This window comes from Lithobates pipiens, unplaced genomic scaffold (assembly GCF_037356315.1).
Source record: "Lithobates pipiens isolate NorthernLeopardFrog02 unplaced genomic scaffold, aLitPip1_a1.2 Scaffold_19, whole genome shotgun sequence".
In the NCBI taxonomy this organism is placed as follows: domain Eukaryota; kingdom Metazoa; phylum Chordata; class Amphibia; order Anura; family Ranidae; genus Lithobates; species Lithobates pipiens.
Genome location: NW_027507764.1, coordinates 553,819,095 through 553,832,421, shown reverse-complemented (window position 1 = coordinate 553,832,421; position 13,327 = coordinate 553,819,095). Strand labels below are relative to the sequence as shown.

Here is a 13,327-nt window from a genome sequence, read left to right as displayed (position 1 = left end):
GAACTCTTTATAACCGTGACAAACTAGACACCTTTTTGTATACTGATGTGTTAATAAGCCAGCTATGTATGTGTTCTCTTTGCAGTACAATGCACTAAGGATTGTCAAGCCTACTTTGCCAAGAAACTTTACAAAGCCATGAAGGGGGCGGGGACAGATGAGGACGCACTAATCCGAATTGTGGTCACCAGGGCAGAGGTAAGTGTCCATACATTATGTGCACATATGTAAGTGATCTCACATGCCATTCATAGTATTTATAACAGTGACAAAATTCATAAAGCAACCAGATGCAACAAATCTTTACAATATTGACCAAATTGTTGACTTTGAGGCCATATAGATTAATCATTTTCTTTGTAAGGGAACACATTTTTTGAATGCTTAGGTGTGCGTTTATGAAACTGCGATCGGGCCTCCTTTTACACATCATGGCCCTTTACCACATACGAAGTTCTCAGAGGGATTCCACTTATTAACATTTGCACTTCTCTGGATGAGAAGAAAAGTAAATGGAACATATAGTGCCTTGAAAAAGTATTCATACCCCTTGAATTTTTCCACATTTTTCCATGTTACAACCAAAAAGGTAAATGTATTTTATTGGGATTTTATGTGATAGACCAACACAAAGTGGCACATAATTGTGAAGTGGAAGGGAAATGATAAATGTTTTTCATAATTTTTTACAAATAAATATGTGAAAAGTGTGGTGTGCATTTGTATTCAGTCCCCTTTACTCTGATACCCCCCAACTAAAATCTAGTGGAAACAATTGCCTTCAGAAGTCACCTGATTAGTACATAGAGTCCACCTGTGTGTTATTTAATCTCAGTATAAATACAGCAGTTTTGTGAAGCCCTCAGAGGTTTGTTAGAGAGCCTTAGTGAACAAACAGCATCATGAAGACCAAGGAACACACCAGACAGGTCAGGGATAAAGTTGTGGAGAAGTTTAAAGCAGGGTTAGGTTATAAAAAAAAAAAAAACAAGCTTTGAACATCTCACGGAGCACTGTTCAATTCATCATTTGAAAATGGAAAGAGTATGGCACAACTGCAAACCTACCAGGACATGGCCGTCCACCTAAACTGACCAGGCCGAGGAAGGAGAGCATTAATCAGAGAAGCAGCCAAGAGGCTCATGGTAACTCTGGAGGAGCTGCAGAGATTCACAGCTCAGATAGGAGAATCTGTCCACAGGACAACTATTAGTCGTGTGCTTCACAAATCTGCCCTTTATGGAAAAGTGGCAAGAAGAAAGCCATTGTTGAAAGAAAGCCATAAGAAGTGCTGTTTGCAGTTTGTGAGAAGCCATGTGGGGGACACAGCAAATATACGGGAGAAGGTGCTCTGATTAGATGAGACCAAAATTGACTTTTTGGTCTAAAAGCAAAATGCTATGTGTGGCGGAAAACTAACACTGCGCATCACCCTGAACATACCATCCCCACCGTGAAACATGTTGAAGGCAGCATCATGTTGTGGGGATGATTTTCTTCAGCAGGGACACAGAAGCTGGTCAGAGTTGATGGAAAGATGGATGGAGCCAAATACAGAGCAATCTTAGAAGAAAACCTGTTAGGTTCTGCAAAAGACTGGAGACTGGGGCGGAGGTTCACCTTCCAGCAGGACAACGACCCTAAACATACAGCCAGAGCTACAATGGAATGGTTTAGATCAAAGCATATAAAATGTAAAAAATGGACCCTCGCGCCACTAAGTGCTAAACGTGAAAATTTATCTAAGTACGTGTAAAAAATTGAAAATATACCAATACACAATATAAGTGAAATAACCAGTGAAGTGATACAAAAGTGCAAGTGCTACTAAATAATACAAAATGCAGCGGGACAAAATAGTAAACACAAACTATCGCATCAAAATGAATAAAATAAAGAGTCCTGCGCAAATCGTGGCACTGAAAAAATTGACGATGAATATAAAAATATAAAAAATAAAAACAGTCAATAAAAAATCAAAAAATAAACACACCGATGAGTGAAGGTATAAAGTGGAAAACAAGAGAAAGAACGGGACCAAATGTTCCAAAATATATAAATCCAGGCTCTCAGAACTCTCACCTCAAGATGAAATATTCAGACAAATGAAAATAACCCCAAAAACTTCTCCTTTGCTTCTTTGTATACAATAACCAAGGAATTGCAGATAAAGCATGTAGTATACACTTCTGCCACTAGAGGGCCATTTCCAGCTCTTGAATGTAATACTGCAGCTATGGACTTGTATTTCCGTGGTATGGAACTTGAAAAGAACACAGAGGAGAGGGGGAAAGGGGGAGAGAGAGGGGACTCCAATCGTGTAGTGGTTTCAATAAATGAACAAATTTATTAAGAGATAAAAATGGACTCTCACATTTAAAAGAAAAAATTCAAACAGATAGAGTAAGATGGAGATCTGGCGTCTTCTGCCAGTCTTACGCTACTTCCGGTTTGTCCTACGGCCACTCCCTACGCGTTACGTCATACCACGTGACTTCTTCATGGGGATCGATGATTCCTTGGTTATTGTATACAAAGATCAAAGCATATTCATGTGTTAGAATGGCCCAGTCAAAGTCCAGACTTAAATCCAATTACCGTATATACTCGAGTATAAGCCGAGATTTTCAGCCTCTTTTTTGAGGCTGAAAGTGCCCCCCTCGGCTTATACTCGAGTCATCGCTGTCTGCCCGCTCGATCAGCGTGTCGAGCAGACAGACAGCGGCCATTCTATAATTCAAAAGCCGCGCCTCCGGCTCCGCCTTCGCCTGTGATAGGCGGAACACTGAATTTCCCAGCAGCCTGTGTTCCGCCTATCACGGACATCGTATCATCCTCGTACTACGGACGAGGATGATACGATGTCCGTGATAGGCGGAACACAGGCTGCTGGGAAATTCAGTGTTCCGCCTATCACAGGCGAAGGCGGAGGCGCGGCTTTTGAATTTTACAATGGCCGCCGAGGCGCCGACGAAGAGGGCACGGGACGGAGGCAAGGCAAGGCACGGCACGGGACGGGACGGGACGGGACGGAGGCAAGGCAAGGCACGACACGGGACGGAGGCAAGGCACGGCACGGGACGGAGGCAAGGAGGCAAGGCACGGGACGGAGGCTCGGGACAAAGGCTCGGGACACAGGTAGGCTGGACACACACACACACACACACACACACACACACACACACACACACACACACACACACACACACACACACGGATGGATGGATGGAGACACACACACACACAGGGATGGATGGATACACACACACACAGGGATGGATGGATGGATGGAGACACACACACACAGGGATGGATGGATGGATGGATGGAGACACACACACACAGGGATGGATGGATGGATGGACACACACACACACAGGGATGGATGGACGGACACACAGGGATGGACAGACACACAGGGATGGACGGACACACAGGGATGGACGGACACACAGGGATGGACGGACACACACACAGGGATGGACAGGCATGTCTCACCCTCGGCTTATACACGAGTCAATAAGTTTGCCAGTTTTTTTGGGGGTAAATTGGGGGCCTCGGCTTATATTCGGGTCGGCCTATACTCGAGTATATACGGTAAGAATCTGTGGCAAGACTTGAAAATTGCTGTTCACAGACGCTCTCCATCCAATCTGACAGAGCTTGAGCTATTTTGCAAAGAAGAATGGGCAAAAATGTGACTCTCTAGATGTGCAAAGCTTGTAGAGACATCCCCAAAAAGACTTGCAGCTGTAATTGCAATACAAATGCACGTCACACTTTTCACATATTTATTTGTAAAAAAAACTTTTGAAAACCATTTATCATTTTCCTTCCACTTCACAATTATGTTCCACTTTTGTTGTGCTATCACAGAAAATGCCAATAAAATACATTTACGTTTTTGGTTGTAACAGGACCAAACGTAGAAAATTTTAAGGGGTATGAATACTTTTTTCAAGGCACTGTATGATGAATGGCCGTGTCATGCAGTATAAGTGAGATTTGAGCTCATGATCTTCCGAGAAATGTGAAATGTAAAAATCGATAAAATAGCAATTAAAAGTAAAATTAGACAATACGTAATTGTGTTTTTATATTGATCAAGACATTCTTGTGACACTTGATACCGAGTTTATTCGTATTGCCAGAAATGCAATCCTCCGAGAAGATGTGTTTATAGAATTCTTTAGTGTCTTACGTTATTTCTTGAGAGAACACAAGAGGGCACCAGGAGTACAATTATTTTAACATAGAGGATTTGAGCGTAGAGAAAAAATGAGTGCACTTTTAGACAGTGGGGGAGATTTACTAAAACTGGTGCATACAGAATTTGGTGCAGTAATGCATAATTACCAACCAGCTTCTGAGTTTAGGGCTCACACCAATGCGATGACAGACATCACATGTGATGTGCACCGCATTGCTGTGCACATCGCATGCGATGTCATTAAAAAATACAAAGGGTGCAGCGCAAATGGAAAGTCCACAAATATTGGTCACGTATGGCTATGTGAAAGCAGGAGAACATATAAAGGGAAGACACCACGTGGTGAGACAGCTCTACTCTTGTATGTGACCACTCCTTCCACCAATAGAAATAAACTCTTACCAGCTGGGATGGACCTCTGAAAACTCAGATGGTCAAACATGTAGATTCACACTCATGGTGTGCAGGAGCCTCACTGGTTGACTTCCCACGTATGGATAGAGAGAACCTTCAGATCCAATCAGTCAGGTGTGGCCGACTTCTGATGTATGCCCAACAATTTCACTCCAGGTGTATATGGGCAGGTATGTATAGGCAGGAAAGAAATCCAAGAAAAAACTCCAGCCAGGGAAAGAATAAAAAAACGATCTAAGTGTAGCTTAAAAAAGATTGTTTTATTAAGATTCACACTTAAATAAAAAATGAATAAAAGATAATTAGCAAAAAAATTCCACTGTAAAAGTCCACAGTTGTATATAACTAATACAGTGTCTCTTTGTTAGTACTGATTACCGCCACAAGATGCCAGTGTGGCAGCATGTACAATGCCAAAAACAGGGCACACTGCGGAGGAAAATAAACAAACAAAGCAGGACTAGACGGCGGGTGACGTCCGCAAAAAGCTCCTCCCCCTGTACGTACGTTACGTCCTATCAGGACTTCGTCAGCGGTGGGTGGAGCTAAACGGCGTCACCCTTCGCGATGTCTGTGCGATGGGAATTCAAGCATACAGCTTGCATGGCTGAAATCAAATCACATTCGGGCCAAAATGGTGCAGGACCCTTTTATTGGTACGCACTGGAATCGGATCGCAAGGGTGTTCAGACCCATGCAATCCGGTTCTTGGCCGATTTTACAGTTCGCACGGCGCTTTGCGAATCAAATTGGGGGTATCATTAACTTTACATTGAAACCCGCGGCGGTTCACAGAGAGCAGTGTGAACTGCCTGTGAGTCAGATGCAATGCGGGAACTCGCACAGGAATAGCGCCGGTTCCCACATTGCACCAGTGTGAACCGAGCCTTATTGTCAAAGCCTAATTAAACAAGTTAGAAGCTGATTGGTTACAATGCACAGCTGCACCAGGTTATGTGTGCACCAGTTTTAGTAAATCGTGCCCAATGCCTCCCAAACTTTACGTACCCCATTCTCCCTAGGTGCATACATACCTTCATCCAGTGGAAATAGACACGGCATGCAATCTTCTGGCCATGATGTGCTGTCAGTCCCCATAGACTTCTAGGACCATATGTACCATGCCATGCCTCTCCCCTGAGAAATAAAATTAATTCTAACCATTGGGCACAATTGAGGGCTTGATGTCTAAGCAACCTATCACTAGTGTGGTCCAGCTTTGCTCAAACTTTTTAACATGGAAGAACCGTTGAAATAACTTTCTGGTCTGATAATAATTAGTTTATCAACAGCACATGGTATATTAGTGTGATGTTTATTGGGAAGGATTGTCCTTACATTTGAAAGATCATTGGTTACTCATCTAAGAGGCAGAAATTTCTCATTGCTCAAGGAATCTGTAATATGCTATGAAGGAAACTTTGCGTTCCACAGAACCCTGGTTGACCAAGGTTGGCCAAGTCCTATGCAGATTATGACTATCAGTAAGTTTGTATTTACGTAGGATTTTTAAGGGGCTCCAGCTGCAAATAAGTGAGGCAAAGGGGCTAGGTAAAGGACATCAATCAGAGTAACCTTTTCTGAAGTTTGAAACCCAAGGTTGATCAGCCCAGCTGGAAAGTAAAAACAATATTCTTTTGTCCAATAAAAAAAATGCAAGACAGTTTAAAATAAATGCTTATTTGAAGAACATATTATTTTTCGATATCCAGAGGACAATGTGTTTTGAATACCCAGAAAATGGTCTTTTTTGGATATCTAGAAGATCATGTTTTTAGTATATCAGAGAGGGGAATGTGTTTTTTATATATTCAGAGGTCAGAGTTTTTTGCATATCCAGAGGACTTGTTTTTAGGATATCCAGATATGCAGAGGAGCGTGTCTTCTGGATATCCAGGTGATCATATTTTTTTTGATATCCAGAGAAAACTGAAAATTGTATCAAATACTTACCGTAATTTTCCTTTCCTGGCATTAAACTAGTGATAGAGCTCCGTCTCTTGACCACTCCCTTAGGACAAGTGAATAGCATAAGAAAATAACTAGTTAGCCGCCCCCCCATTGTTTGTAACAAGCTATATACCGAAAGATACAGGGTGGGCCTGTATGCTGCTATGGTTTGGTGTCAAGAAAGGAAAATTACGGTAACTATTTGATGCAATTTTTCCTTTTCCTGATGCCAATATGGCAACATACTAGTGATAAATAACTAGTTGACAGGGTGGGTTCTACTTGTCAAACCAATCTTCTAATTAGAAACTGACAGAGGACAAAATAGTCCTTCCTACAAAGTCCCCTGATAATGGGCCTACTCCATAAAGTCTGAGTAGGTATGCTGGGATGACCATGATACCTCTCTACAGATGGACACCATAGATGCTCTTGAATGTGCTGCCTATGAGGCTTCAACCTCTTTGGTAGAGTGCGGCGGCGCTGCTGACGGAGGCTCGCCATCCCTTGTCCTATATGCGCAACCAAGCCTGCTAGATTCCCGGCAGTAACCTCTTTTCCTTGATGATTTCCAGCTAGAATGACAAAAGGTTTATTAGCCAACCTGAAAGGAACAATTGTGGACAGGTACTTCTTTAAAGTTCTGAAAATGATCAGTTTGTGTGACTTTCCTGTGTGATGTTCTGGAAAGTTATCCAATGTCCAGATGTCTGTTAAATAGAGGGCTGTTGCTACATTTGAGGCAAGATGATCTACAAGACCCAACTCTACTCCTTCTGGAAAGAAAACATTTTTTTTTAAGCTCCAAGAGCTTGAATCTCAGACAACCTTCTGCTTAAAGTTTTTTGCAGTAGATACTGCCTTGTAGGTAATGGCCTGGACCGAACACTGCTCTGTTGGAACAAATGGTTGAACTGACATGAGGTCCAGCAATACCAATAGATCGCTTTTCCTTGGTGACCAAATCCTCACAACTACCTTCAAAAGTTGTGCAAAATGAAAGATTCTAGGCCTATTTAAATTTGTTATTGCCGATATAGCTGACACTTGCAAGCTCAATGAAGATAGGCTAATGTCCAATATGGCCTAGAGGAAGTCTAGAACAGCTGTCACTGGAGGGGCAGTAGGATCAATGTCTCGCTCTACCGAGAAAATGCAAACTTGTTCCAGATTTAGGCATAGATGTTGTAAGTAGAGTGCCTTCTCACACACAACAAGGTAAAGATCACTCTGGAGTGAATCTGGAGCAACCTGAGTTGCCCATCATTTTTCTAGCACCCCTGCTTCCAGCCCCAGTCTGCGAATGTTGTGGAGGGGAAATGTCTTCTGTATCCTGAAATGAAAGGGCAGGGAAAATCGAGGGCTTCCTGGCCCATATGGAGGATTGGCTATGATAACCATGTTCTCCCTTGACAGACTCAAGAAGAAGCTCATTACGAGAGATATTGGGGGAAAAATATATAAGCTAGATTGCAGCCCCAAGGAGAGACCAAAGTATCTGCCCCCTGCACCTTGGGGTGCGGAAATAAGGTTAGACATACCCAAAGTTTGTGATTACTGTGGGAAGCGAAGAGGTCTGTCTGTGGTAGGCCTCACCTGTGGACCAGCTCAGAGAAGACCTGGGAGGTAGACCCATTTATTGTGTTCTGGGAAGCTTGCACAATAGTTGGTCTGCCTGTGTGTTCAAAGATCCACTGGGTGGTAAGCTGCTTCCGGAATTTGCTGGTGATCTTTCATCCCAGACGTTATGGGTTTCACCTCTCTCAATAGCATATTGCTGCGAGTTCCTCCCTGGAGCTGAATATAGGAAACAGCTGTCCTGTTGATCAACTGCAAGGAGACTGGTCTTCCCTTGATTCTGTGTAGCAAGGCCAAAGTGCTAAAAGGTATGTTTGAACTTACAGCGCAATCAAGACTACCCTCCTTGGCTGGGAATCTCTGCTTGCCTTGACCGACAGTTCCACACAGTGTACCACCTTCCAGGCTGTCTTGCAGACATGATTCATAACAATTATCCAGTCTATCGGTTCTAATGTGTCTTTCCATCACCGTGGAATGCTATTCATACTGAGTAACACTGTTATTAACTGTGCTAGATCCTGTTTCCTACCTTGCACTAAGAATCCTAGTTGAAACTTGTGCAAGTGCCCATGCGCCGAAGAAATCATTGGTATGTATGACAACCTTCTTCTGAGATGACTGAGGCACTGAGAAGCCATCAAACAAGCAGAAGCATCTATCCTCAGAATTCTGTTCCTGACTGTCACCCTTTCTCTGATGGAAGCCAAACAGAGGAACTAGCAGAGCACCCCCAGGTACACTAACCGTTGGGTTGGAGAAAGTTGACTTTGCTTGTTTTTTTTCCGGAAGTTGATAACCCAGCCATATCTCCAGGGTATATATGAGGACCTCTTGGTGCAACAGTAATTGTTCCAGTCCTCTGGATAGAAGATGAATGACGTCCAGGTAGCGGCAAACCTGTTCCTGAGTGAAGCTGACATGGCACTGAGACCCTTGCAAACATTCTCAGAGATATTTATAGGCCAAAAGGTAGGTTGTTAAAGTGGAGATGCATCTAACCGATCACCACACCTACTTGGAAAGATAGAAAAAAAATTGGGATGTGAGGATAGGCATCCTGACGATCCAGCAGTAGCATCCAGCCTTCTGGTTGTACTGTTTGCATAGACTCTATCTTAAAGATCTCTAAGAGGCCCAAAAAGGTTCAACCTCTCCTGATCTGCAACTGGATGCTGGCCACCGTCCCCTGTGAACTACAAACAGGATTGGGTAGAAAACATGCAATCTTTCCTGTCAATGGGACCGGGACGAGGACCCTCTGAGTCTGAAGTGTCTGTAAGTATTGTAGCAGCCCACCCACTTTTGCGGTGGATTTGGCAGCTTTGTGGGAGAAAAATGGTCTGGAGGAGAAGCAGTGGATTTCAGTGATCCTATATCCGCACTCTGACAGGGATAAAACCTGTAAAGACAATCAAATGAGAAGCTCTCTCCAGCCATCCCTCTGAAATCCCTTCCATAAATCGAGAAGGGATTGTCATTTTGAAGAAAGGGTAAATTTGAGTTTGTCTCATTACCCATGTAATGGCCTGCATAACCACCTGGATACACTGTCCCATGAAGGAAAAAAACTGGAACCAAGCAGCTCCAGATCTTCCGCTGATGAAGAGGAGCTACTATTATCTGCAGGCTGCCCACTCGCCAGAACTGATCGGTTGAGCGCAACATGCCAAGGTGCCAGGTTGCTCTTCTTGTAAAAACTAGGAGGGGGCTGCCTGGCCGGGATAATTGAAGTGAGTTCAAAATAGAATCTCGCACTATAAATAATAAAGACATTTGGGGGTACCTGTTAACTGTAAACTCCTCGGGGCAGTCTTTACTCACGAACGTATTTGGTACAGGCACTGCACCACAGGCTATACAGGACTCTTCCTTGGTACTTTTTCCCTTGAGTGGGTGCAGCATCTAGAGCTACGCTTTTCCGAAGACCGTCCACCTTTCCCTGGATATTTGAGAGCATGAGCATGCGGGGCTGAAAAAACACAAAGCAAAGCATAAGGAGGCACTTTTCCTGCAAACTTACCAACATGTTGGTCCCGTACCTTTGAATTTGATGGTCTTTTTGCATAAGCGGTGACTGACTCAAGCCTTGAGGACAAATAGGACAGCCAGCTGAAATGAGTATAGCCAGAAAGGAAAATAGCACTAGAGAGAGAAGGGCTTTTGACCTGAGAGGGAGAGGAGAAATAAAATATGCCTTCATAAAAAACTGAAAATAAAAAAATACATTTTTTTGTTTTGTTTTTTAACCAGAAATAAATTCCTATATATACACATTTCTCTCTTTTTTTTTTCATAAACCAAAAGAAATAAATAAATTAATATAAATGTGTTTCTCGGTTTTTATTTTTGGTGTCCTACCTGTTAAAAAGCAGTAGGGTCTCCAAGAGAACTCTTGCTGGCAAGAGGGAGCTTTTGCCCAAAAGCAAGGTGGCGGTCGGAACTCCCAATGGCCGACACAGCCTGATGATGTCATCCAGGGTGCCCTGGCCAAAGTAAAATGGGCGGCCATTCTTTCCCTATAGGGAGGCCTGGGACACCCCAGGCAGTGTGGTCTAGATCCCCCACATGGGCAAACAAGAGGGGAGCCGAACACTAACAAACATGGAGACATGGGAGGCACTCAAAAGAGAAATAGACCAAGGTAAGGGAGAACACATATGAAGATATTGTTTTTAGCATATCCAGGGTAGAGTATTTTTAGGATATCCAGAAGAGTGAGATTTTTGGATATTCAGAGGACCATATTTTTTGGGGGGATATCCAGAGGACTGTGTTTTTTGGATAGCCGTAAGAGCTTGTTTTTTTGGTTATCCAAAATAGCATGTTTTTTGGATATTCAGAGGAGCGTCTTTTTTGCATATCCAGAGAAGTGTGTTTTTTTATAATCGTTTTTAATGGATTAAAATAAAGGATTTTGTTTTATATTTGAGCAACTTGTGGTTTCATTCTTGACAACATGGAGGAGCATACAGATCGTACATCCTGGTTCTTTTGCCAATAAAGGCATATGAAGAGTCAGCCGGTTTGGACATCCAACTATTTCTTTAATATGGTTATATTTTCAGCCCTTTTAAGTTAACTTCCAACTACAGAATAGGAGATTATGAAAGAAACACTTTTTAAAAATATTTATGCCAGAGTATAGCTCTGCTTTAGATTTGTATCTAAGAGAATTTTTTTTAGTTTTTCAGTAACTCTTATTAAAAAAAAAGAAAAGGACAGTAAAGTAAAACAGTAGTCTTTTATTTATAGTATATTACCTTACTAATCTTCCTGTCTGGAAAGTTTTTACAATGAATGTGGCCCAATTTCACTCAATGAGAGCAATACCATTTGGAGTTTGTATGGTAGTTGAACACTTTGAATCATCTTCCAGTTTCAAGCAAAATAAAACCTGAGATTGCAGTGGAAATCAATAGAAGGTTAAAAGGAATTTTTTATCTCCCTTCTGGTTTCAATCACTGGGTTACTACCGTAGAACACTAGATAACAGTTGAAACCATGGGTTCCCAATTGTTATCGTTGAAATCTAATGGAAAAGCTTTGACAAGGCCAATAAATTTGCCAACTTGCTAGTCCATGGACCAGGCGTGACCTGGCTGAAAATGATAGACTAAAGGTGCATTGTATAATATCCAATAGACATAAGATAACAATTTTGCCATATGATGCTTTATTTGAGGACAAACACACATCAAAGATTTCTGCAGAGCCTTGATTTGTGGAAACAATTGCACTATCCTTTCTTCAAGTTCTAGCAATCTCTAATTCTTACAAAAATGATTTTATTCCCTTCAGATTGATCTTGAAACCATCAAACAAAAATACTTAGAGTTGTACAAGAAGAGCTTGGCGGATGCTATTAAATCAGACACATCTGGAGATTTCGGCAAACTACTGATAGCTCTGCTGCATTAAAGAGAAACCAGAAGATGTCAAATTTGTTCCTTCAGACTACGGAGATGGTACATGTTCATGATATGTGTTGATAGAACCCATTATACATGTTTATGATATGTTTTGATAGAACCCATTATACATGTTTATGATATGTGTTGATAGAACGCTTGGTACATGTTTATGATATGTGTTGATAGCACCCTTGGTACATGTTTATTATATGTGTTTAAAGAACCCATGGTGCATGTTCATGATAAGTGTTGATAGAACCTATGTTTGCTACAAACCTTTTACTCGATGCTAAAACTGGAACATTTAACTACTATATTTTAGAACCAAATAAAGGTTTTGAACAATTTTGGTGCTGTTTTTTATTATAGTTTATAATTTTGCTTTTAAATATAATAAGTAAAGCAACATATAACCAGCTGCGGATCTTTTGTATAGAAGGAACTTTGGGTGTACCTTGTACGCCGTGGTCTACTTCCCTCACTACAGCCAATATACCTGGCTCAATCACCACAACAGCGGGGTCCTGTTCACTGTTACAGCAGCACAAACAGTGGTTCATGTGTAAATGAAGGCTACAAACAATATTTTTAGGCTTAATTACAACAAAAAATGTTTGCCGTTTGTTATATTTCAAGCATTAGCATTAAGGTTAGGCGAAATAATTAAAGTTAGAGCAGCTTTAGAACTTGACCTGGAAAAAGTATATAGGTTACGCCAGGAATGCTCAACCTGTGGTCTATGGGCCACATGTGGCTCGTAGAGCTGTCTGATGTGGCCCACAACCTCAAACCTATGGGAACCCGTACAACCTCCTTCGGGTACACGCCTCTCTGCTGAATGATTGTCAGTCCTCCATAATCATGGCAGCTGTCATACACAAGCCGCTATTGTGGTCAGACCTTCGCTCTTCTCTTTCTTTCCTAAAACCCAGACACGGGTAGAGGAGCCTTTAGTCTAGTGAAATACATCTAGTGTCATCCATACAGGGGTTCTGAAGGTGGATTCTCAAAGTTGTGTTATTCTGTGTTAGAACTGCATTATGTGTAATTTTATCTTTGCTCAATAAAGAAATGTATTGCACTACTGGGGCATGCGCTTCCCTGGTCTGTTGTGTTTTATATTGTCCACGGTCTTTGTTTTGGCAATTCAAGGGAAGGCTGCAAAGATCCTGATATAGTGAGGGCCGCAAAACTGGTTTTGAGCTTTTTTGGGCTGGTCACACCTGAGAGAGTGGGATTAATAGTGATCTGGTTAATAAAA

The 13,327-nt window shown here is 42.0% G+C and overlaps 1 protein-coding gene across 1 annotated transcript in view; it reads left to right on the top strand.

Moving 5' to 3' along the window:
* The window catches only part of ANXA13 (annexin A13), a 74,360-nt gene extending 61,947 nt beyond the window's left edge, over positions 1-12,413 (top strand). The window contains exons 10-11 of the mRNA XM_077493298.1: positions 86-198; positions 11,954-12,413. Of these exons, the coding sequence (XP_077349424.1) occupies positions 86-198; positions 11,954-12,073 (233 nt within the window). The 3' untranslated portion in view covers positions 12,074-12,413. The remainder of the gene's footprint in view (positions 1-85; positions 199-11,953) is intronic.
* Positions 12,414-13,327: the final 914 nt, after the last annotated feature.